The sequence below is a fragment of the Ambystoma mexicanum genome, chromosome 5q, assembly GCF_040938575.1.
Source record: "Ambystoma mexicanum isolate Mex_15411 chromosome 5q, UKY_AmexF1_1, whole genome shotgun sequence".
Classification (NCBI taxonomy): Eukaryota; Metazoa; Chordata; class Amphibia; order Caudata; family Ambystomatidae; genus Ambystoma; species Ambystoma mexicanum.
This window is the reverse complement of record NC_090933.1, coordinates 88,687,793-88,711,453: the sequence shown is the minus strand read 5'-3', so window position 1 is coordinate 88,711,453 and position 23,661 is coordinate 88,687,793. Positions and strand designations below refer to the sequence as shown.

Sequence of the window (23,661 nt, the reverse complement as noted above, 5' to 3'; positions counted from 1 at the left end):
GCTTGGCAGTTCCTTAGCCCGAATCATGCGCCCCTCTTTTTACACTTAGGGAGTAGTTATTGCACCTGCGCAGAGGGAGATGAGTGTGCAGATGCTGCCGGCTCCGTGGGGGACCGGTAGAGTGGGCGTAGATATATCTTGTCTGCCACTTAAAAGTGCCAAGTCAAATTTCTGCATGGGTGAGGTCCAAGCCCCTATGTTCTATACACGACGTAGGGTTGTCGCTAAAGCTGTTGCCTTGAGTAGGGAGCCTGGCCAGGGTGGGTAAGGGTAGCCTATCCAACCTTAACTCCAGGGGGATTATGACTGCTGTAGTTAGCATGTGACCAGTGCCTTCTATGCTATGGGCCCTGAGCACAGTGCTCCAGGGCATTCCCCTAATGCTTCCCCTGGGGATTACCATCCTGAAGTGTAAGGGTTTCTTTGTCACAGTAACATAAAATACAGGATGGCTTCACCATAATTTCCAATCATGCAAAAATTCAATGAGGGCAATTAAAAGTTCTCTTATTATGATACAATGGAGCTCATGTTAGTCAAAATAGTAATTTAGCAGAGGGGAGCCTTTACGTGCTTCCCGCTGTCAAAAGTGCAAGGCAAAAAGCTTTTTGCGTTTTTGCCCTGCACCTCTGCACTCTGCCATGCAAAGTAGCATTGTAAGCAGTGTTCACAATTAAATGCGAGAATGTCACGCAGCACTTAAATGTAATTGTACATGCTGCCTGCCATGATAGCATGGAAGGCAGCATGCACAATGGATCCCTATGGGGTGTGCCTGCTTCTTTCTGATGTAGGCGGACTCCATAGGGATCTCCAGCATTTGCAAAGCATTTGTATGGCGGAGAGGAAGGGAGGAGGTGGAAACGCACGTTGCGTTCTGACCCTCCTCTCCGCCATGCAAATGATTGAAAATGGGCCATAACATCATTCATTTACGTTACATGCTCATTGAACATGAGTTCCAATGTCTCTGTATAGGGTTCCATCTGGAACTGTCTCAGTCACTCAAAGTCTGTGGGTTTAAGAAGAGCTGCACTTCTTTGTTGTTTTTGGTTTACCTTGGTCACACAGTCTGCTTCTACTCGACCTAGGGGGTGTGGTTGCTGGGAGTTCTTTTCATTAGACTGCAAAGCCTGGGAATGTCAGGCCACTATGACAGGTCCTAGAGTTTCTGCTAAGCTCTATCCCACTTAAGCTGGTAAGGAAGCTAGATGCGGCATGATGTTCTTTTCTCACTTCGAAGGACCTATTTCTGCTTCCTACCATCCTGTCTTCTCAAAGCTCGAGGATGATCTATTCCTAAGGGAATCATTTGCTCCTCGCCTGCTTTGTGCCTTCCTCTCTCAAACCTATTTCTCTCCTTCTCACCTTCACCACCTTCTTTCTGATATCCCATCTCCATACTTTTTGCCACCACAAGGACTACACCTCTTCCTCTGATTTCCTTCATCCCGCCTCCTGCTCTCCAGTCCAGCTTCACCTTCTCTTTTCTGATCTCCTTTCTCATGAGTCCTACAATGGACTTCCATTACAGTCCAAATGCCCACACCTTTCTTCCATTCTCCAAGACTTATATAGGAGCCTTACCACGCCTCCAGGGACACATTTGTGTAAAAGGGCTCAGGTGTGAAGGCTCCTGCATTTTGAAATAAGACTAGAGTGAGATCATGTTTGTTGGGAACGTAACAGTAATGAAAGGCGTAAAAGCCTTGAAGCCTTTAACGCCCTCCATTAATGTCACGCCCCATATGCAATCATTTGTATGGTGGAGGGAGGGGCGGGGTTGAACGCGTTTCCACCACCTTCCTTCCTCTCCGCCATGCAAATGCTCCAGCAATTGCGCTGGCATGGATTTTGATGCTGACCAAAGGCTGGAGATCCCTATGGGGTCTGCCTACTTTATGCAGGAACATAAAGAAGGGGGACCCTATAGAGATCCATTATACACCCTGCCTGCCATGCTGGCATGGCAGGCAGCGTGCACAGTTATAATTAAACACTGCCCGAGATGCACGATTGTTGAGCAGCATTTAATTGTAATTGTGGATGCTGCTCACTATGTGCACATGGTAAACAGCGTACAGAGTGAAAAGTAAACTCATTTGAATCGTGGAGTACAAATGTGCAGGACAAAAGGCAGAATGTACAATGACAATAAAACTCTGCCCAACATGCTTGCATGTAACTGTGAACACTGCTTACCTTGCGTGCATGCAAGCATGCCAGGCAGCATTCCCTCCCTTTGCACAGCGGAGTGCAAATGTGCAGGGCAAAAGGCAGAGTACATATGATGATAATTTAGGGGCAGGGATCTGGATACACCCGAGTGCAAATTACCGGGCCCCTGCCGTGAAATTAAAGTTTTTGCGCAACATGAGTTCTGTTGTGCTTACCTAAACCTCTGCCTTATTGGTCCATGCGCGGCTGCGAGGACCAAGCCATTAAGTTGGCTTGCTGCCATCCTAGATTAGTAACTTGCACATGCACAAATGGAAACGGATGCCCTTAAAATGTTCACTTTATCGTCTCACTTTAAGGTATTCACTCACTGAGTGCCTCAACCAGTGCTGTCTGCTGTCGGATACCCTGCCGATGTTACTCTTGATTGTGGAGCTACTATTGCTGGAGACCCAATTAACTTTCTCTAGCATTCACACGTTATTGCAAATCGAAGGAAATCATTACACTTGGGTCAGAGAAGAGAAGTTCACGCATTTTACTGGCTGTTGTGACAAGTCCCGCCCCACTGACAGGAAGCGGATAAATATTGTGAGGCTCATGCATTCAGCTCACGCACACTCAAGGAGTGCCTCAACGAGTGCTGTCTGCTGTCGGAGACCCTGCCGATTTTACTCTTGATTGTGGAGCTACCATTAGTGCCGACCCGATTAACTTCCTTGAGCCTTCACGCGTTATAGAAAATCGAAGCAAATCATTACACTTGGGTCAAAGAAGAGAAGTTCATACATTTTACTGGCTGTTGTGAACAAGTCCCGGCCCGCTGACAGGAAGTGGGAAAATATTGCAGTCTGCATGAACTCAGCACACGCACGCTTTAGGAGTGCCTCAACGAGTGCTGTCTGTGCATCGGCACAGGTAGCAGGGCATAACCAAGTAAGTGGACTTTGAAGCACTGTGATCACCAAGAAATGTTTGCTATACTCCCATCCTCCTCTCCTGAGTTCGCTACCTCGGGCCGGTGAGGGTGTGAGGAGGTATTTGCTTCCCGGTTTTTATCACTTGGTTAGATCTGCTCTTGTTTTATCCATCTGCAAACTGCTGCAACCTTAAACGCTTCTTGTATTGGCATGCCTAGTCTTGCGAAGATGAAAACAAAAATTCAGCGAAGATTTGTACAACAAAGGCAGGGATGTGCCCAGAGTCCAACATACCATACTGAGAACTCTAACAGTGCATCAAACATTAAGAAAGATAAAAAAGTCGACTTAGTCACAGTGGATACACCCATGGTGCTACAAACTAAGATCACAGGCTTCTACGATATGGTGGACAAAACAAGTGCACCCCTAGCGACTGAGATTCCGCCGACTGACTATGCTGGTACTGAAACAGTAGATACAGTTACTAGCATTGATGTATCGTCGGTGATCGATCTACCTACTCATCCAGAAACTCTGGAGTGCAATGAAGATTTTATAAATCAGAATATTAGTCCACCACTGAATATAGATAACAATGCTTCCTTGCTCATGCAGAAATCTGAAACGCAATTCCCTAGGACCCATCTCGGCAAGTTACGATAACATCATAGGGACAAACTTACCAAGCAGCCCAAATCTGGAAGCTCTGGTATCTAGCTCGGAGAGCTCGGAAGACGAAAGCTACTGTGAAGAAGTAACTATTAATTTGCAACAAAATGGGCATGCTACAGGTATTACACCTTTGCAGTCTATGGTAAATACCATCCTCTCAAAAATTGACGTATTATTTATGCTTTGTATAGACATGGCTGCAGAACAGCATGAACTAAAGAACCTTACTGCGAAAGTGGACATTAATTTAGATAATGATATGCCCCCCATAACTTGCCTGCAGGAACATAACGAAGGAAAAAAGAAGTTAGAAAGCCAACAACTGGACTTGAATAGGATCCAATAATCATCACAAGAATATGCAAAATCAGTGGATTGCTCTATTGTTGTACTAGGCTCCCAGGGGGACCGCTTAACATCTATTGGTCCCCCAATTACTCCGCAAGATTCGTTAAACATCGCCACGTGTAACAAAGATGATGCGCTGGATGCCTTGTGTAATGAGCTATCCATGATGAAAAGTCCATCAGCTACACGTAGAATAAAGAAGAATAGACATATGACAATTCTCAACTCTGACAAGCATACAAAGCAAGTATTATTCGTAGACAAAGTTACCATTCTGTTACCTATTCGACAACCTGAGAATCGAGCACCCCTATCCCCAAAATGGCTTACTACATTTACTAGGGCCCAGGAAGATGGGTTGGTGAAACAAGTATCCTTAAGATGACAGTTGAACAAATGGATTTGTCACAGCCGCCCTAAGCCCTCGTTTAAGGTACAGCTGTGCAACCCTTGAAGCTCACCATAGAACCTCGATGAGAATCCCTGGGAAAAATGAGTCACATTGTAATATAAAACCTGTCCCTGAAAAACAAAGGGTACTGGGCAGGGGTCCTACTTATTTTAATGAGTCCAGGATAGGGGAAGGCCACTTGATAAGAACTGAAACATTTGAAAGGGTCCTCAAATTGACTTCCCGTGCCCAGAATCCTGTACGACCGGGAAAGGATGCTGAACATGTTCCGAAGCCCTGTAGCAACAACACAGTAATGTCAAAGTTGGGTTAATTGGTGAAGATCAAAGAGCAGTACCACACTGTGGCCAGTCCCTTCATCAACCGCTCATACTTAATAAAGACGTAGAAGATCATCCCGTGATTGTCTATGATTAATAGTAGAGACAAAATTTACAATTGAACTACCCAAATGGGACAGTGTGACAAACTGGGCTTTGATAAAGTTTGTTTCACTGGTGGTGGTATCATTATTGTACACAAGTGTAGATGCTCTGCTGAAATTTGAGTATAAATTTACGTTATGCTGTGAACAGCCCATGATGAGGTCTAAAGCTCCCCTCGAGTACCGCACTTTACGTGTGAAAGGTTTTTGTAGACTGCCTTGGAGGGTCCAGCCAGAAATCTAAGGGTGCCGTATTCAGTGCGACCCCCCCACTGGGTACGATAATGCCCTGATTGGGAGGGAGATGATATGTTGGGCACCAGAGGACAGAGATCAGGATTACTAACCAGTTCAGCCGGGTAAAAGTAAATGACCTTATAATATAGCAAGATGGAACACTAGAGGTTACAGCCACCTCTTACATAAGGATGGCTCTGCACCCCTATTGGTCCATTTTGACGTGTTTCTACTGCAGGAGACGTGGCTTGAATCTACAATATACTTAGATGGCTGCCATCTCTACCAAGTAAAAGCTAAAAGGAGTCCCTGCAGAAGACCATATGGGGGATTAATAATCAGAGTTAGTCAAGAAATAGAATCCCACTTTATTGACCTCCAGCTTGCCAGTAGTAATATCCAGGCTGTTGAATTGAGTTTGGGTGATAAAAAAGAGAGGACCAAAATGTTGGTTGTAAACCTATATACGCTGCCAAATATCTTCTATTTAGGTACCACACATGACCTCCTTGAGGAGATTTTCTTTGCTCAGGCCGTGACATTCCAGAGTCAGATAATCTTATCTGGTGGAGATTTTAGTGCACGCTGTCTGGGCGAGTAAGAGTGTGCCCCATATCGCTGAAAAATGTAAGATGTTCCAGAAAGATAACAACACCAAGGGTGCATGCTGGGTGCAATTCTTGAGGGATTGGGACCTTACACTTTTGAATGGGAGAACCAGGGGAGATCGCCCAGGAAAATACACATGCGGCATAGCCAACAATACAGCCACTTTAGATTACTTCTTTGGCAACAATATGTGCCTAGAACGAACTGATGAATTAAAGGTAGTATCGAATGCCTAAAGTGACCATGCTATAGTGGCTCTGACAATAAGTTGACGAAACTCTGCCATCAAACCTCATGGTTGTAGTGGTGTCTACTTCAACCATAGGGGTAATCGTATATGCTGGATGACCAACCGCATTTGTAGAGCGAACTTACTTGCCAATGACATCGACGACTGGTTGAACTCCCTAGCTACAAAACAGGATTGGACACTTAGGCCCTGATTCATCGAATTATTTGCGTGTAAAACAGGGATTTTCGTGCCATTCTGCGCGCAGATCCCTGTATGATGAATTGGGATTTGCAGGCAGAATAGCACGCAAATCCCTGTTTTACATGCAAATAATTCCATGAATCAGGGCCAAAGAGTTGCCTGGTAAACAAACACACGAATAGGGTTGACATTGCTATATGCGATGCCAAACAAGAAATGAGAAGGAAGTTAAGAACGTTTCGCAATGCTGGTGGCCATGGAAATTAGATGTATTGTAAATCTAAGGCCGAATACATTGGCTAAAACGTCGGAGACTTTCTCTTTAAAACACTTATTGGCAAAACATAATTGGAGCCCTTAGAAAACACATCAATATGGCAGATCTTGTCCCGAGCAAAAGGTGAGTGGGTGAAGAAGACCTTAAATCCTATTAAGGAAGACATGTGGCTGTTATATTTAGAGGATAGAGAAGGCAGACCTACTAAAGAGGCTGGGCTGGAACATTGCCTCGGCAGCTGGCCTTTGTGGGCTACTGAGGATGACATCGAACAAACCATTAGAAAACTTAAGAACTGTAGGTTGCCTGACCCAAACAGGCTTGCTAATATCGTATTGATATACGACCCTGGCGGGTGGGCTAAGATACTAAAACAATTGTATGAGAAGGTATGTGCCTTGCAAGAGATACCTTCCTCATGGCGACAATCAATCCTGGTTCCAGTTTACATAAAATGGGGCAGACTATCACTGGCAAATTATAGACTATTGTCCCTCCTGGACATGATGGGGGCAATTTTCTGGTCTCATGTCCTTAGAGTTTTGCAGACGTGGGTGGATGAAAACCATTTGCTTTACTTTACTCAGACCGGATTCTGTTCTGCGAATGCTACTACCCACAACCTTGGGGTTTGGATAGATTAATGCGGTCGGAAAAGTTTAAGGGAGGGTCAGCACTATATATTATTTTTGTAGAGTTTTGTGGTGCATTTGACTGAATCAACCGGGAAAGGTTATGGGAGTAGAATGGAGGAACTTGGGTTGTCATAAGTGGGTGACGTGCATTTTTAAGGGTCTATTCCTAAATATGGGGGGTGAGAGAGGCTGGATGACTCTGGTGCCATGACTATGCGGATTTTTGATCAACAGGGGAGTCAAACAAGGATGTGTTTTGGCCCCCCTGTTGTTCAATATATACTTGGCGGAGCTGTCCTCCCGCTTCTCCTCAACCGTCAGCTGCCACCCAAAAATTGGAGGTGTGCCCATACCCTGCATGTTATACGCTGATGATTTAGTGTTGTTTAATCACACTTTTAGAGGCATGAGAGGGATGTTTGAGGCACTTTGGTCATTCGTAGTTGATAACGAACTGACAATAAATACGGACATAACGAAAGTAATGTTGGTATCAGCAGAGAAGATATATTGACCCACCTTTTTGACAAGTCTGGGTACGTTAGATTATGTGGATAGGTACATATACCTGGGCTTAGAAATGAGTGCCAGTAGGGACTACCCACAAATGATAGAGACCAGAAGGGTGAAGGCCTGGCGACCAACGCATATGATGGACAAATTCGCAAATCAGATGGCGGGATACGACATTGAGGGGATAATCAAGCTGTATAAGCAAAGCTATTGCCCTAGGGTATTATTTGGTCTCGAATGCTGTGGCCATGAGGAATTTAAATTGGCTAGATAAACTGGAGGGTTATTTTTGGAGGAGGATTCTAAAACTCCTTCCTCCCACTCAGATGGAATATCTTAAGTTGGAATTGGGCTTACTTTGCTTGAAGGGTTTACTGATGACAAATGGAGGAGAATTGCTTATAAAATCCAACTCTAATCCCAAATGCCAATTACTATCGGTGGTTGGAAGGGACAATAGGGTAGAATCAGAAACGGGGATGGTGAGTTTTCACTCCTGAATGAAAAGCCATTTGAGAGTATAAATTGGCACCCAGACATTAGGCGGGGGACAAGTTGCGCTACCTTAAAGACTTTATTTCGGAGAAAGGTAGAACAATGGTACTGGGTTAATAATTATTTACATCTATCGACCCTGCAAACCCATAGATATGTTGTTAATGTTACTCATTGGTAGTTAAAAACACAAACCTACCTTAGGCAGAGCTCTAGTCCTGCAGTTTGCAATCTAATTCTTAAATTGCACACTAACCAGCCTCCTCTCATTTGTCTTTAGGGGAGTGCACCTTAAGATCCTGCTGGAACAAAGGTTATGTAGCATCTGTAAAGTATCAGCAATGATTGAAACTGCAAAACATGTCTGTATGGAATGCAAATTACTGGGTCCGGTTTACATGCATACTTTTTGTCAATATGTTTACAATTACGACTCGATAAAAACCAAGGCCTTCTGCAACTATTGTATCAATTCTGAGTCTGATAGTTTACACATTGCTTTGTATTTGCTAGGGTGACATATTGTAAAGATTTCTACCCTAGACACAGAAGCCTGCCAGGCAGACTTTATCCAGTGTCGCCAGCAGTAAAATGCGGGGTCTTTAAAGGACTTTAAGGATTTAAGGATTTTAGGGACTTTAAGGATTAAAATAATTTAAGGATTCCTAGGATTTTAAGACTTTTAAGAAATGGAAATGATCATCTTAAACAAATTGTTTTAAGGAAATGTCTTAAGAAATGTTTTAATTTTTAATCATTGAATTTGAAAATGTCATATTTGATTATATGGAAAATAATGATACATTGTGAAATGTTTAAACTGTGATTTCATTTTTTTTTTTTTTAAATATTTTTATTATATTTTCAAAAGCAAACGAAACACATATTACAACTGTTTAAATACGCAAAAAACATCATTAGACCATCATATTTCCATTAGAACTCCCCAACTCCCCCCCCCCCTTAAACTAGAGCCAATTCGCACATGTCTTCTACTGGAGCATTATCAGGTGGCACAATATTTAAGCGGTCATCACCCGAGTCCTCTGTTCCGTTGTTGCCCTGGTAAGGATTTGCCATAGAGGCCACCAATTGCTGCTAGGCCAGCGGGGCCCTACTTCCTCCTCGCCCCCCCTGGTGACTGCTTCAAACCAGACAAAAGATTCAGCTTCCGCCCATTTCAAGAGGTCCGCCCACCATAGCTCCACTCTAGGTCTATGGGTCGCCTTCCAGCCCATTGCAATCCTGCGCTTGGCCAAAACATAAGCCAAGTCCTTCATCTTGCTCATGTGTTTTGAATGCCGGGGTCTAGGAAAAAGCCCAAGCATGCATGACAAGGCCGATTCCACATCCAACACCACTCCCCCACCAGCCAGTTTCGTTTTAAACTCATCCCAGAACCTGAGCATTTCCGGGCAAGCCCAAAACATGTGTAGCAGCCCCGCATCCACCTCCCCACACCTGGGGCATTGCTGCGTAGCTGGTCCCCCAAACTTTGCAATCTTCCCGGGCGTCAGGTAAGCCCTATGAGTAACGTACAGTTGAAGTTGTTGGAATCTCGCATTCCGGGACACCTTTTTATGGTACCTCTTAGCCCACACCCATTGCCCGTCTGTCATGGGTCCTCCGACCTCCTCTTCCCAATCCTGTCTTAATTGGAGCAACTCCTTCCACGCCCTTACTCGCAGGAGCTCATATATCCTCGATATCTCGTGCCCGCCCTCTGATACATCATACATGGTTTCCAGGGAGGCATCAGGATCCTCCGCTAGCACTATCTCGGGCCATCTTTCTCTGGTCTCTTTCACAAGCCTAGCGTAAGTTATATATTGGCCACCATGCACCCCCGTCTCTTCCTGCAACCTCTGGAAGTCCAATGCCTCCCCCTCCTGCCATATGTCTCCGAGGGTGGCCAGGCCTACCTGTTCCCAGTATCACCGGACCGATTCGAGTAGTTGAGAGTCGCTCCCGCACAGTGCCACCAGTGGGGCCTGCTGGGAGTATGGCTCCAAATCCCCCATCATCCTCCAAGTCCTTTGCCAGATCTCCCAGCCCAGCCTCAGCAGCCGCCCTCTGCCCACCAGTTTGTCTCTACGCAACCACACCACTTCCTTCAAAAAGTATGGGGCTGAATCCCCACGCAGAAGCCTAGCCTCTGCCGAGTCTTCCGCCGAAAGCCACCTGGCTACATACAGCAGCTGCCCCGCCAGGTAATAAGAGTTCAAAATTTGGCAGGCCTATACCCCCCTTGTCATACGGGTTCTGAAGCTTCCACAGGGCCACCCTGTTCCTGGAGTTACCCCATACAAAACCCCAGCACACGCTGTGAAGTTTCACGAATAGGCTTCTGGGTATCAAAAACGGGACATTCACGATAAAGTGCAAGAGTCTACGCAATACCACCATCTTGAGCAAGGCCGCTCTCCCCATCATAGTCAGGGGCAATCTAGCCCAAAACACCATCCTATTCTTGATCCCCTCTATCGCTCTTTCCGTGTTATGTTTGTGTTCCGCCTCGATCTTGTGGTAAATATTTACTCCCAAATACCTAAATGTCTCCGTCTGCCATGGTATTGGCAGGATAGGCAACCTCTGCGACAGGACATTCCTATATCTGCCCAAAGGAAACAGACTAGACTTTCTGGGGTTCACCGATATGCCCGAAAGGGTGGCGTACCGCTCCATTACCTCCAACACATACTGCAGATTTTCTTCCGGATAACGCAAGTAAAGAAGCATGTCATCCGCATATAGTGATATCAGGTGCCTACCACTGACAGTGCTTATGCCCACCTCCCCATATTGTTGTCGCAGGCATATCGCCAACGGCTCTAATGCCAGTATGTATAGCATGGGTGACCAGGGGCATCCCTGTCTGGTCCCCCTACTAAGTTGCCAGGTGTCTGAGACCGTGTACCCCGTTTTGACTCTCGCCATCGGGGCGCTGTATAGCAACTGGACCCACCTGAGGTATCCAGGTCCCATTCCGTATCCCCTCAGGACCGCTTTCAACCAGGGCCATCTTACCGAATCGAAGACTTTGACTGCGTCTAACGACACTATGGCCAGCTCGCCCGTATCCTCCTCAGTTTGGTCAATGATAGGGTGTAGCCTCCTATGGTTATCGGTGATGTTCCTGCCCGGAACATTTCCCTCTGATATGGGTGTATCAGCTTCCCAATAACCTTCTTCAACCTATTAGCCAGCACTGCAGTACGTATTTTGCCGTCCTGGTTGAGCATGGACAACAGTCTGTAAGACCCGCACTCCACGGCCGGCTTACCTGGTTTCAAGAGTGGGATGATCACAGCCTCGCGGAGGGACAATGGGAGTTCCCCCTGCTCATAGGCCTCGTTGAAAGTGGCAAGCAGTGGCTGGAGCAGCTCCTGCTTATATGATTTGTAAAACTCACTAGGCAACCCATCTCAACCAGGTGCCTTGCATGTGGGCAGATTCTGAATTACCACCTCCAGCTCATCTGAGGTGACAGGTGCGTCTAATTCAGCGCGTTCTAGGTCGTCTAGGGTGGGCAACTCTAATAATAAATAATAATAATTAGGCTTTTATATAGCGCTACAAACCCTCAGGTATCTGAGCGCTGCTTATTATTACCCACGGTGTGTGGTGCTCATTTATCGACCTCGGAAGGATGAAACGCTGAGTTTGGCGCTGCCGGGATTCGAACCTGCGTTAACAGGCTCTGCACGGGTGTCGAGGCGAGCGCTCTACTCGCTGTGCCACTTGACCGGCTCTATGTCCTCCAATGTGTCCAGTATGTCTCGGCACATTTCCTCCCCCGTGTCCTCGTACAAGTGTCTGTAAAACGTAAGGAACACCTTGTTTACCCCATCTTGGGTGTTGCAAATGCAACCTCCCTCATCCCTAACCTCACTGATCACCGAGCGGGGGGTCTCACTCTTATACAGCCAGGCCAGCAATCTGTCTGGCTTGTCGCCCCCCGCATGTATCCTCTCCGTGTATTTCCTGTAATTGAGCCTGCACAGCCTATCCCAGAGTGCACTACAGGACACCCGTAGCTCTTTTATCTTGGTTCTGTTATTATTGGCAGTGTTTTCACAACGCGTGAGATTCTCCAGCTCCCTTTCCGCTTCTTGGAGTTCCCTTTCTATACCCCCCTGGAGCCCTTTAGCCTTGGAGATGGCTACCCCACGCACCACCACTTTGAACGCTTCCCACAGAGTGCCCACTGAACGTACGCTTCCCATGTTTATATCAAAATATTCTTCGATGGCATCCCGCAGACCCTCCCAGAACCCCTCGTCCTGCAGTGCCTTGGTCCTGAGCCTCCATGTTGGGATCCGCAGCCTTGGGGGCTGGTGTCTCCACTCTACCACCAGGCGCGAGTGGTCAGATAATACCCGGGCCTTATATTCCGCTCCCACTATGTCTCCCACTATCTCGGCCGTTACAAATATATAATCTAACCTTGTGTGCAAATCATGTGGCGCTGCGTAATGTGAATATTGCCTATCCACAGGTTGCAACCTCCTCCACACATCCTCTAGGCCTCGGTCTTTCAGTAATGTTCCCAGCGCTTTAGCCGCCGGCGCCGTTTTTCCTGCCCTGTCCATTGACCTATCCATCCTGGGATTCAGGGTACAATTAAAGTCTCCCCCCCACACCACCGTACCCCCTGCCAGGGGCCCAAGTGTACTGTAAAGGGTCCTAAAATAAGCCGCTGTGTCGTTATTGGGGGAGTTCAAGTTTATGATGTGCACTTCCCTGTTTTCCCGGAGGCCCGTTACCACCACCATCCTACCCTCCAGGTCTACCGTGGAGCCAAGCACCCGAAACGGCACATGCGGCGCCACCCAGGTGATGACCCCTCTAGCATACGCCGAGTACGCAGCACCTACAACATTGCCCTTCCATTTCCTCCTGACCACCTCCAACTTCTCCCTAGTAAGGGGGGTCTCCTGCAGCAGGGCTATGTCTATGCGCATCCTCTTTAAGTACAGCATCACTTTATTCCGTTTCAGGTAGCTGTTGAGGCCCCGTACATTCCGGGTCACAACTTTGAGATTACCCAACACCATCTATTCGGACTATCCCCATCCTAACCCTTCCTTTAATGCTCCCATTGCTAGTTTGTTTTCCGGCTCTCTCCCTACTATTTACAAACAAAACCCCCCTTCCCCACCCCCCAAATCTACACCACAGCACCCTCCCCCCTCCCTACCAACCCCCAACAATTGCCCAGCTCCATCCCTGGATCTCAGGCCTACCCACGTCTGGACCTGCCTCGTATTCGAAAACAAGGTCCCGCAGGGCGTCACCAATCTAACGGTGACCTAACTAAGTATACTACTATTGGGTTCAGAGGGTGCTTCCAGGAGCTCCCAGTCATCTATTTTAGGAGAGGTGCATCCAACGGGACCCGCCGGCAGATACCATGACTTCCTCCCCACAAGCACAATACCATTCTATATTCTAGTCCCAGTGTCATGACTATGGCACCACGGGTGCCCTCGCAACGTGCTACTTATCTCCAGCCGCTTCCGTCTGGACATCCGGTTCCTGAGGTCGACCCTGCATATCCAGCCAATCCATTGCTTCAGTCGGCGTCTCAAAGAAAAGGGATCTGTTCTTGTAAAACACCTTTAGCCTGGCGGGATAGAGCAACATGTAGCGATGGCCTGCTTCTCTGAGCCTCCTTTTCATCGATCCGAAGTTCATTCGACTACGCTGCACAAGGAGCGTGTAGTCCGGGTACGCTGTTATTTGCGCTGACCCCCTTTCTATCGTTCCTCCTTTCCGGAAAAATTCGAGAATCTTCTCGCGGTCACGATAATTCAAGATCTTCGCGATCAACGGCCGCGGGGGGGCTCCTGGAGCCGGTCTCCTGGTCAAGGCCCTATGCGCCCTTTCAACCGCGAACCCCTGGGTCAACTCCCCGCCTGTAATCTCCTGCAAGAGCATGGTTCGACGTATTCTGTGGGGTTCGATCCTTCCATCCCTTCCGGTACACCCACTATGCGAATGTTATTGCGTCTGGCGTGCCCTTCTGCTTGCTCTGCTCTGTCCTCCAGGTTGCCTACTCGTTGCACGAGGGCATGAAGCTCCTTAGCATGTGCAGCGCACGCCTCTGTGTTCGGGGCCAACTCCTTCTCCAGTGCCCCAGTGCGCTCCACGATCGTTCGCACGTCCTGTCTCAGCAGGTTCACCTCTTCCTGGACCGCTCCGATCTTGAGGTCTAGGCCCTCCTACAGCTCTTTCATGGCTAGGCCCAACTTTGTTTCCCAGGCCACCTTCAAGTCAGCAATTGCTGCCAGCACCTGCTGGATAGTGGCCGGTGGGTCCGCCGCCGCCGCAGGGGTCTCTTTACTTTTGCCCCCCTCCGCGCCCGGGGGCGACTTGGCGTAGGCCTCCATCGTGGGCTGCTTGATCCGGGGTCTCACCACTTTGGAGGACATCCTGCCGTGTCAGTTGAACCCGATCCCGCCGTGCTTCTCCTCACACCACTGTTCGCGTGGTCACAGACCACCCACTGCTGTCCAAACCTGCGCTTGTCCGCAGCACTTGCCCCGAGTGGGCTGTGTCCTCCCACGTACTCGCGCACCCCCGGCGTTATGTTACCGGGCTCTGCTGTGTATGATCCCTGAACAGCGCTCCCCAGTCCCTTGGTGCCTCCTCTTTACAATCACAAAGTCATCCGTCGTGTGGGTTGGTCTAAACTATGGTGCTCCCGCTGCCATATTCCGAAGGGCCCCCGTGAGCGCCAAAAAGGGGGGGCCCCAGTAGGCAGCAATGGGCCCACAAAGGTCCAGATCAGCCCGTTCAGGAAGCCCGTGTCGATGCTCCAATATGCGGGCACAGCACCAGCAATCCAGTGCACACTTATCTGGTGTGCCGTGTCTATGTTGGGCCCTTCCGTAGCACGGCCTCCACTGCGCCCAGTGTCTTCAAGGGGGGGCCCAGCGCACTCCCCGGTGCACACAAGTGCCCTCCTATCAGGCGATCCAGCTCAAGGGCCTGCAGGGCACACGGAAGATCTGCCACTGTCCGTCGGCAGTTCCTATGGGATTTTTTCTTTCCACACCCCCAAGCGAATACACAGTGCCAGGGGGCCCGCAGCAACAGCCGCTCCCGCGAGTTCGCCGGCGACTTTGTTGCCAGTAAGGATCACGCTGGCCTTCCCCCCTGCGCAGCAACAATGTATCTTCCTGGGTGCCGGTGGCATTTAAGCAATTCCGCCACAGGCCCAGTCACCGCAGGCAGGTCGCTCAGCAGGATCTCGGCTGCATTGCAGCCCATGGGTCAATCCTGTCGTGGATGGCTGCAGCCTCCGACGTGCGCTCTCCCATCGCTCCTGCTCCGCTTCTCAGTCTGCCTTCGGGCGACGAACGGAAAGTTCGCCGCGGGGGCCCTGCAGGTCCTAAGCACGCGACTGCAGCAGCCCCCCGTGACTCCTGCCTTCTTCTTTGTTCTGGCCGCCATTTTGTCTGTGTCCCCGATCCGGGACCCGCGGCAACACAGTGGGAATAACTCGGGATCCGAGCGTTCCCCACCCACCAAACCTTCAGCGAGTGGCACCACAATGTTCATACACTTGTGTGTAATTTTTCAGCGCTGGCTGATCGCCGAACACGCGCTCCATTTCCACAGGATCAGTTCAGGATCTAAGGAGCTCCACGAAAGCACAGCCTCCTACATGGCCGTCCAAGCCACTCCCCTCACTGTGATTTAAAATTTGTAAAGGTTTTTTCAAAATCAAATACAAATAATAATGTATGGTCTCACTGTGGATAACAAAGTCATGAACTGCCACTGGGAAAGAGGAGATTTTCTGTGCAAGAGTACTCGTGTGTGCAAGTTTGTCTTTTTCTTCCCAAATGTTGGGCGTTTCGGTCACTCGAGCTCTATGCAATTCCACACCAGAGCTGCATCCTAGTCTGACTTATGGGAGAGTTATTAATTTGAAAACATGCTTTAATTCCAGCACACTGCCCGAAGGGAGGGTGATATTTCTCACAGGTACCTTTTCTTCACAAAGTTCCCTACAAAAGAAAGGAACTATGAGTTGGCTTCATTTGACAAGCCCTTGCCACACCCCAGGGGTGGGTGAGGTAAGGTTAGCCGTGCACTGCACAGGTCCTAGAATCGCTTCACAAGGCCACATGTCTCCTTCACCTTTCACCTCCAGAGTGAGTTGCCAAGTCAGAGCAGCACTGGGCACAGTGCAGCCTTGTTCCAGTTTCATATTGCACTCAACAACCCCTAAGAATCCATCCGAGAGCCACGGACACAAGATAAGTGAAATATCTAAAAGGTGACACTGTTTTTTGTGTTGCACTTTGCGCTGTGCAATGTTAACGGTCATAGTTTCCATAAAAGTGATTTGTGCTCCACAATAGTAGTGTCAAATAGTAATTGGCCGCACAGTGGTAATGTGATGTTTGACCCTAAGAGGAGACTTTGGTAATGGCCCCTTAAGTTGCATTTATATTTCTGTAACTCAGGATTTTGCAGTAAAATAGAACTTGTGTGGGCTAGAATCTTAAAGTGTGCAACCAACACTTCTCATACAGCATGCAAAGAGTAAGAATGTGTACAAAAAAGTCTTAATAAGATGTGCTGCTCATAGCATGTGGTCAACTAAGCCTATGCTTACTATTGGGCAAGAACGAGTGCTGGAGTGCCCGAGTTCTAATTATACGAAGACCAGAAACTGCAATACAACAATTGTGCTTACCAAGAAACCCAGCGACCCACCCATTACTGGTGTATAATCCTCTTTCCGGTCTTCCTAACTACCCATATCTGTCCACAACAACTACCATACCTTCTTCCCTCCTTTGGCTGCGTTTTGAGTGACCCAATTGCTGAATGACGTGCTATGCACCAACCTAACAGTGAGGGTTACGTCCATGTGGCTTTTGGGACTGCAATGAGGGTGTGGATCACACTAACCTGCTTTTCTGTTTTGATATGCCAAAGAGGCAAAAAACATTATACGTTTTCTGTATATTGTGTCACTGTAAACCCTTGACAACACAAGGTTCTGTATGTTATAAGTCACCAGATGATTGAAAAATGTACTAAATGTTGGAGCATTTCGTTTTGTGGGGAATGTGTAGGCTCACTACACCCTGATGGTATGTCATGTTTTTTATGTCATGTTATTTATGTCATGTTCCTTATATTTGTTTGTAAAAAATACACAGCAATCTTTTTTGAAAAAACAGACTCAGTAGAGGTCTTTTTTTCACATATGTGGTTCTGTCTGGATTTGCCCTGATCAACTGCTTTAGATATACCTTATAGTACGTGGAACTGTCAGGGAATAGCCAGGTGCCCCTCTTTTTGGTACATGGAGTCCACCAGAGAGGATTTAACTAAAAATACAGGACACTTTCATATCAAAATGATCCTGACACCGTACTTGGAAACAACAGTGCCGTAGACCAGACCACGTAGACCGTGAAACCGAAGGTATGTTCCAAAGAATCACAAACCAGTGACACAGCACTGAGGCGTGTGTGTGTATGTGTGCATCAATCCGGTTACTGTGTTGTTAATTTGGGAAAACTGTAGTTTCCATGTATTTATTTATTTATAGTTTGCTTGCTAGATGCCTATACAGGAAATACATTCTGTTTCAAAGCGCCCAAATACAATCTGTTCAATTCTTCATGTTAGGAACTTGGTGGTACTGTTACACATTATTTAAATGAAGAAATAAGTAAGTTACTTACTAAAAACGTAGAGTTTGGGATTGCGTTATGATAGAAAACAAGGAATGAGATAACCCCTTAGGGGCTATTTTTCATAACATATACATTTCACGGCAGCAGATAACATTTAAATTTCTGCAAACTCTCTGGCCTTTTCACTGTTTCCTGTTGGGAGTCTAGAAATGTATGGGAATCTGGTTGGTCCGGAGTTCACACGATTTTTTACACCCCCACCAGGAAAAAAGTGGTAATGAAGGCCGCCAAGTATGTGCATGGCGGCCATCATTAGATGAATGCATATAGATTCTGCCCAGATTTCACAAGTTAAAAAAAAGTGGAATCTGTGGTGATTCGAGGCCATCCGCACATATCAAAGTTAAATGCGAGTGGAGAAGCTGGAGATTTCCTGCACATAGCATGGGTAACAGGTGGAGTTGGTTTATGAGCTGTGCCCCCACTCCAACAGGCAATCCAATCAAAATGACCCAAAATGCAATAAACAGGTAGAGTGCTTGTCTCTGATTGGTAATTACATGCTGGGTCATTTAGCGCTTATTATCAAATAAGCCCCCCATTGTTAACTGGGTGTGACCACGTAGAGTGTTGAGCAAAAATAGAGCGGCATTGCAATTATTTTCATTGATTGTCAATACATATTTTGCTTACCATCCTCGGTCGGACATTTATTCTTCCCAATTTATCCAATAAGGCACGACTTAGAACGACATCTCCAACTTCAAATTCGGAAGATAATGGCGGAGCATTGCTGATCTCATACATTGCGTCTTTCCCAGATACAGCAGCTTTTCTTAAAAATGCCAGACCCTGGCCAGTTTGAAGCAAACTTTGCTTTTCTAAAATCTCTATGGCTTCTGTTTTTATCGAAAAGACAGCTAAATGTTCTATCACTGTTGCAGGATCTACTTTCATTGGTTCCTGTTTAATATGTGGAATGATTACTGGCAGTCGGTCATCTTCATCTTGGTTTGGATCTGTGATTTTGTATGTGATGGAATGCACAATATTCTCTACATTTGCAGTCAGAGTCGATTGAGCTTCTACGTCTGTGAACACTTTCTCAACAATTTTAGCAACTTCTATGTCGGTGAATACATCACAGGAGACGCAGGAAGCTGGAAAAGCCTGCAATTGAAACTTTGAAAGTTCCTTAATGACAAGACCTGCGATTCTTTCAGAAACGACAGTGCATCCACTTGTTATGGCTTTGAAAAGTTTGAACGGTGAACCTGACTCGCGTAAGGCATTCATGTAAACGGCATCCACCACTACAGCAATAAAATCTTCATCTTCTGGGTGTAAACAAAGTTGTTCATTTGCCGGTTTGATTACATTAATCTCACTTTTTAACATTTCCTTCAAGACTGTGTTGATTAACTGAGAAGCTATTTTGCTCAATTCAGATTCTAGCGAGTTGCATCTTGTCCTTGAGAGTTGGAAATAATTGGAGGAGACAAACATTTTTGTTAAGAACTGACTAACAATCTCTTCTAAAAATGGTGCATACAGCACTTGAGGATTGGAATCTAAAAGCTGACTATAATGTGGCATTTCCCTGACATCATTCAACACTCGCTGAACAATGTAACCTGACTGTGTGCTCACATACTTGTCTGACAATTTTCCATGGGGATAAACTGGCTGAAACTGATAATTACTGATTTCCCCAACCATAAAACATGCTATTTTCTGAGCTAGGTCTTCCTTTTCAACTATATTTTCATAAATAGACATGTGAGATCCAGATAGGTAGTATACATTACTATAAACATCCTCAACTACTTTCTCAATAACCTGGCTATCTTTTGGATGAATAAACCGTTGCAGACTAGTATCTTGAGTAAATTTAATATTGGTTGATGAAATTGAAACTAGCAGTGCATTTAGTATTTTTTCAGTAACTGTTTTCACCTGTAATGTCGATGATATGTCTTTACAGCAGAGTGTTATCTTGGGGCAGTTGAAATATAATTTGCACAGAAATTTGGTTACAATTTCTTCTAAAATTGTGGAAGACAACATGGTTATTTCTGGTTGCAAAATCAAGGGTTGTGTGATATCACACAAAACAGTCTCCAGAACACTACCAGCTTGCACACTTGTTGTTGAAGGCACTTTCACCATTGTGGCAGCAGAGGGCGAGGGTTGGCCTGGTGTTCCGCCACATATTGCATTGTTTACAACTTCTGCTGAAATAGCTTTGGCATCTAAACTTGTGAATGAACAATGATCCGTAGCAGGTATTTGCAACTGATAGTACGATATTGCTGACACAACTAAGCACGCTGTTCTTCGAGCGAGTACATTACTACCACGACTCATGGTGTCATACAACATTTCAGGATTTTCGTATTCTTCAGAAATTTTACGAAATATGCAGGTAACAATTAAATCCACGACAGGTTTACTTGTCTCTGGGCAAGACTGTTGCCCTTCCCTAACTCTTACTTGGGCCATATCAATCTCTGTTACCAGTGAAGTCACAAATGACTCAGCCATTTTACTAAATTCCGCTTCTGCAGCCTCTTTGTCTTTTCCCTTCTTCAGCTGATCTTCAGAAATGATGCAGAACAGCTTGGCTGTAACCCCTGACAAAATCTCCTGCAGAAATGAGGCAGAATAGACACCAGGTGGATCTGTTGCCCTGCTTCGCTCCCATGAGACATCCAGACCACACAGAATGTGCTCAACCACACATGAAGGTGAAGTGGATGAATAAGTGCCAGGCGCTGCCTCAGGCTGCTCTGCCATAAAATTAGGATTTGAAATCTCTCTGATTAATAAGCGTGATATTCGTTTCACTGAATTCTCGATTCCCTTTGTTTTACTATCTTTACTTGACATTTGATTTCCGTATTTATCCATAATGTTATTGTAAACAGAATCAACTGCATTAGCATCCTTCTGTGAATGCACACACTGAATATACGTGGCATCTTGTGTGTACCAAATTTCATGATTTGAAATTTCCATCATCACTTCCTTTGTAAGTTTTGAAACCATATCAAGGAATTCAGTATCGGATAAACCGCTCTGATTTTCTGCACATGGATCTACAGCGGTGGTGGGAGGGAAGATTTGTGATACAAGCTTGACAACAATGTCATCTAAAACCTTGGAAGGCAGCATGGTTGTAAGTGGTGAGAAAGGCCTGTCTTTTTGTCGTAACTTCTTAACATCATTTTGTATTTTCGGAACAATCTTTTTAGCGTCTAAAGTTACGTATAAACGTGGAGTTGATGGGTCTTTGCTTCGCGTTGGTTGTGTATGGTAACCAATTATTCCATTCAATATCAAACCCATTGTTTTTTCTACAAATTTTTTGCTGTTGCAAGTTAAAGTCTTTTCAGCTGCTTGATAAGATCCAAAAGAGTCCACAACCTTCTGACAAATTGAGTCAACTACTTTGGTCACATCACTTTCACACGGTACTCGAACCTTGGTGTCTTTGGTAACAGTTATAATCTTGAGTTGAGATTTATTCATTTCTGCTACAAGCGGACGCACTACTGGTATTGCTGTTTCACTAATTTTGCATTCTGGCATCATCTCATGGTTAGCATTAATGGAGTTAGCAGTAAGGACGATTTTGGAAAGTACACCAGAAATAACATCTTCCAAAAAGGCATCATTATAAACAGCAATAAATGACTTGCTTTGTTTTGCAGTGAGCGGATACGATTTAGTGGGCGGCGTAATGTCATCAAGTACTTCTTCCACAAGATTTTCAGCTGATGAAGAAGCACACGATTTAGGCAATATCTCACCTGATAAAAGTGGCTGAAGATGACGAGTTATTTCGATTATGATCGTATTGGCTATTCTATCAAGAACAACTGCATTTTGGCAAGTTAAAGCAGTTTGTACTGCAGTGGGTGTTTCACATCTCTGCAGTATACTATTATAAACAGAGTCAGAAACCTTTTGAATATCAACTTTCCCTTGCAGACACTGCTTCATGTTTGAATTGTTTGTGTTGTAAGTGGCATAATTTGAAATGCCCCTTATCACTAACACTTCTGGTCTACTGAAAACAGAGCGAAGATTTCCTGTGCAGTTATCTTGTAATCCCATTCTTGTTTCTACATCTCCAGTTATCACATTTTGCAAATAGTATTTGGAGTCCAAAGAATTGAATTCATGGAAAGAATGACTCCCCTGAAGTGTTAATGTGTGTTTTTCTAGTATCTTCATACCAGTCCTCCAATCAAGCTCTCTTGTGTGATCAGGCCCATATCTTCCAACGAGATCTGAGCATACCAAGGAAAGCTGATGTATGCCATCATTATTTGAATACTCGTGCATTTTTGGCACTACTTTTAGCACCTGATGACAAAGCCTGATTGCACATTGCTGTAATGTGTTACATGGTACAAGGTTTCTGCAAGTCATGGGTGACAGAATTGATGGTCCAAAGAAGAAATGCAAAGAGCTACTAGGCTTTGTGAGGCTCCCCGCAGATTGGTGTTTTACAATGGTTGTTATCTGTTCACTTAAGCCCAAATTTGATAGTCTTGGAAATGGAGACTTCAATGGTGGTGCAGGTTGTGTATATGGAATCGTCGCCATGTTTCCTTTCGAGACTAAACTCATATGTATGGAATCGTTTTTGCAGGCAATAGGGGCACTGTGAACCCCGATATGATAAAGCACTTGACTACTTTCATTCTGCCTTTTGCGAACATTGGAACTTTGTTCTTTTGAAACATTTCCAGAATAATCCATATCTTCATGCTTTAGAACTGTTGGGTACGGCTGCTTTGCTGCACTTAACACCCAGGTGAAGAGATTACACAGAATGTTTCTTATTTCATCCAGAGAAGCCTGTCGAAGTAATTATCGTACAAACATGTTAATTGCATGCACTCTGCAGAAAAGGTGAGTTAAACGGCAGTTGATAAAAGGGCAGTCAAGGTTTGAAAAATGAAAATGGCCACCAGCAGCAATGAAATACAATTTTAGACCAAAAAATAGATGGTTTATTTTGATATTGTTAGCATTATCTTTGGACTGAAGTTTTCATAAGCAAAACTTACTGTACATGCAACTTATTCTTCATCAGAATAATATAAGACAAAACATGCAACATTGTACATAAAAACACCTGCGCTCACCGCATTTCCCACCTCTGGGCTGTGACCGTCCCCACAAAGCACAATGTACAAGAACTAAGTCAATGTGAAAGAGTTGATGGAGAATTCTGACTTTCAGATGAACTCACGTGTGTTTCAGTTAGAAAATCAGATTTGATGTATTTGTATCACCACCTTCAGGTTTGAAGTACACGGTAACCTGCTGTTCCGTGACATGATGGGTGTGCAAATGGAAAGAATGGGGGTGGATGGTTGTGCACATAATCATGATAACATGTTTTCTTGAATAAATAGGGTGTTCACGGTCTATGTCTCAGAGCATTCTCTTCTGGTACATTAGTTTATTGATGATCAACACTCATGTAATTGTTGCCAGAAGCTTCCCATGGCCATTACTCCATCATGCTGACACGCCTCTCATGCCCTGCGTGGCCATTCCTCAAGCCATATTGCACTAATAACCACTATGGACAGCATAAATTCTATATTACATTAAATTATTGGAGACCTGCCCTGTGCTAATTTTCCATTGGCACTGTGCAGCGCCAGTGGGCACTATCACTGGCATGCATAGGTTCTTAGGTGCACCCGTGTAAGGAAGGCAGAAGACTCAATGTCTTTTCACAAGTGCCAACCTCCCAATGTTCAAAAGAAATGGTCCACTAATTCCTCTCAGGTGATCCACCCATCACCTCATCA

General features: G+C 45.7%; 1 protein-coding gene across 4 annotated transcripts in view; it reads right to left on the bottom strand.

The window, feature by feature from the left end:
* The window catches only part of LOC138497237 (fibrous sheath-interacting protein 2-like), a 727,834-nt gene that overhangs the window by 584,609 nt on the left and 119,564 nt on the right, over positions 1-23,661 (bottom strand). For all 4 annotated transcript variants that reach the window (XR_011278548.1, XM_069620568.1, XM_069620569.1 and 1 more), the window contains exon 2: positions 18,518-22,693. Coding sequence is in view for 3 of the 4 variants with exons in the window: in XM_069620568.1 (XP_069476669.1) it covers positions 18,518-22,693 (4,176 nt within the window). In the remaining variant the exon portion in view is untranslated. The remainder of the gene's footprint in view (positions 1-18,517; positions 22,694-23,661) is intronic.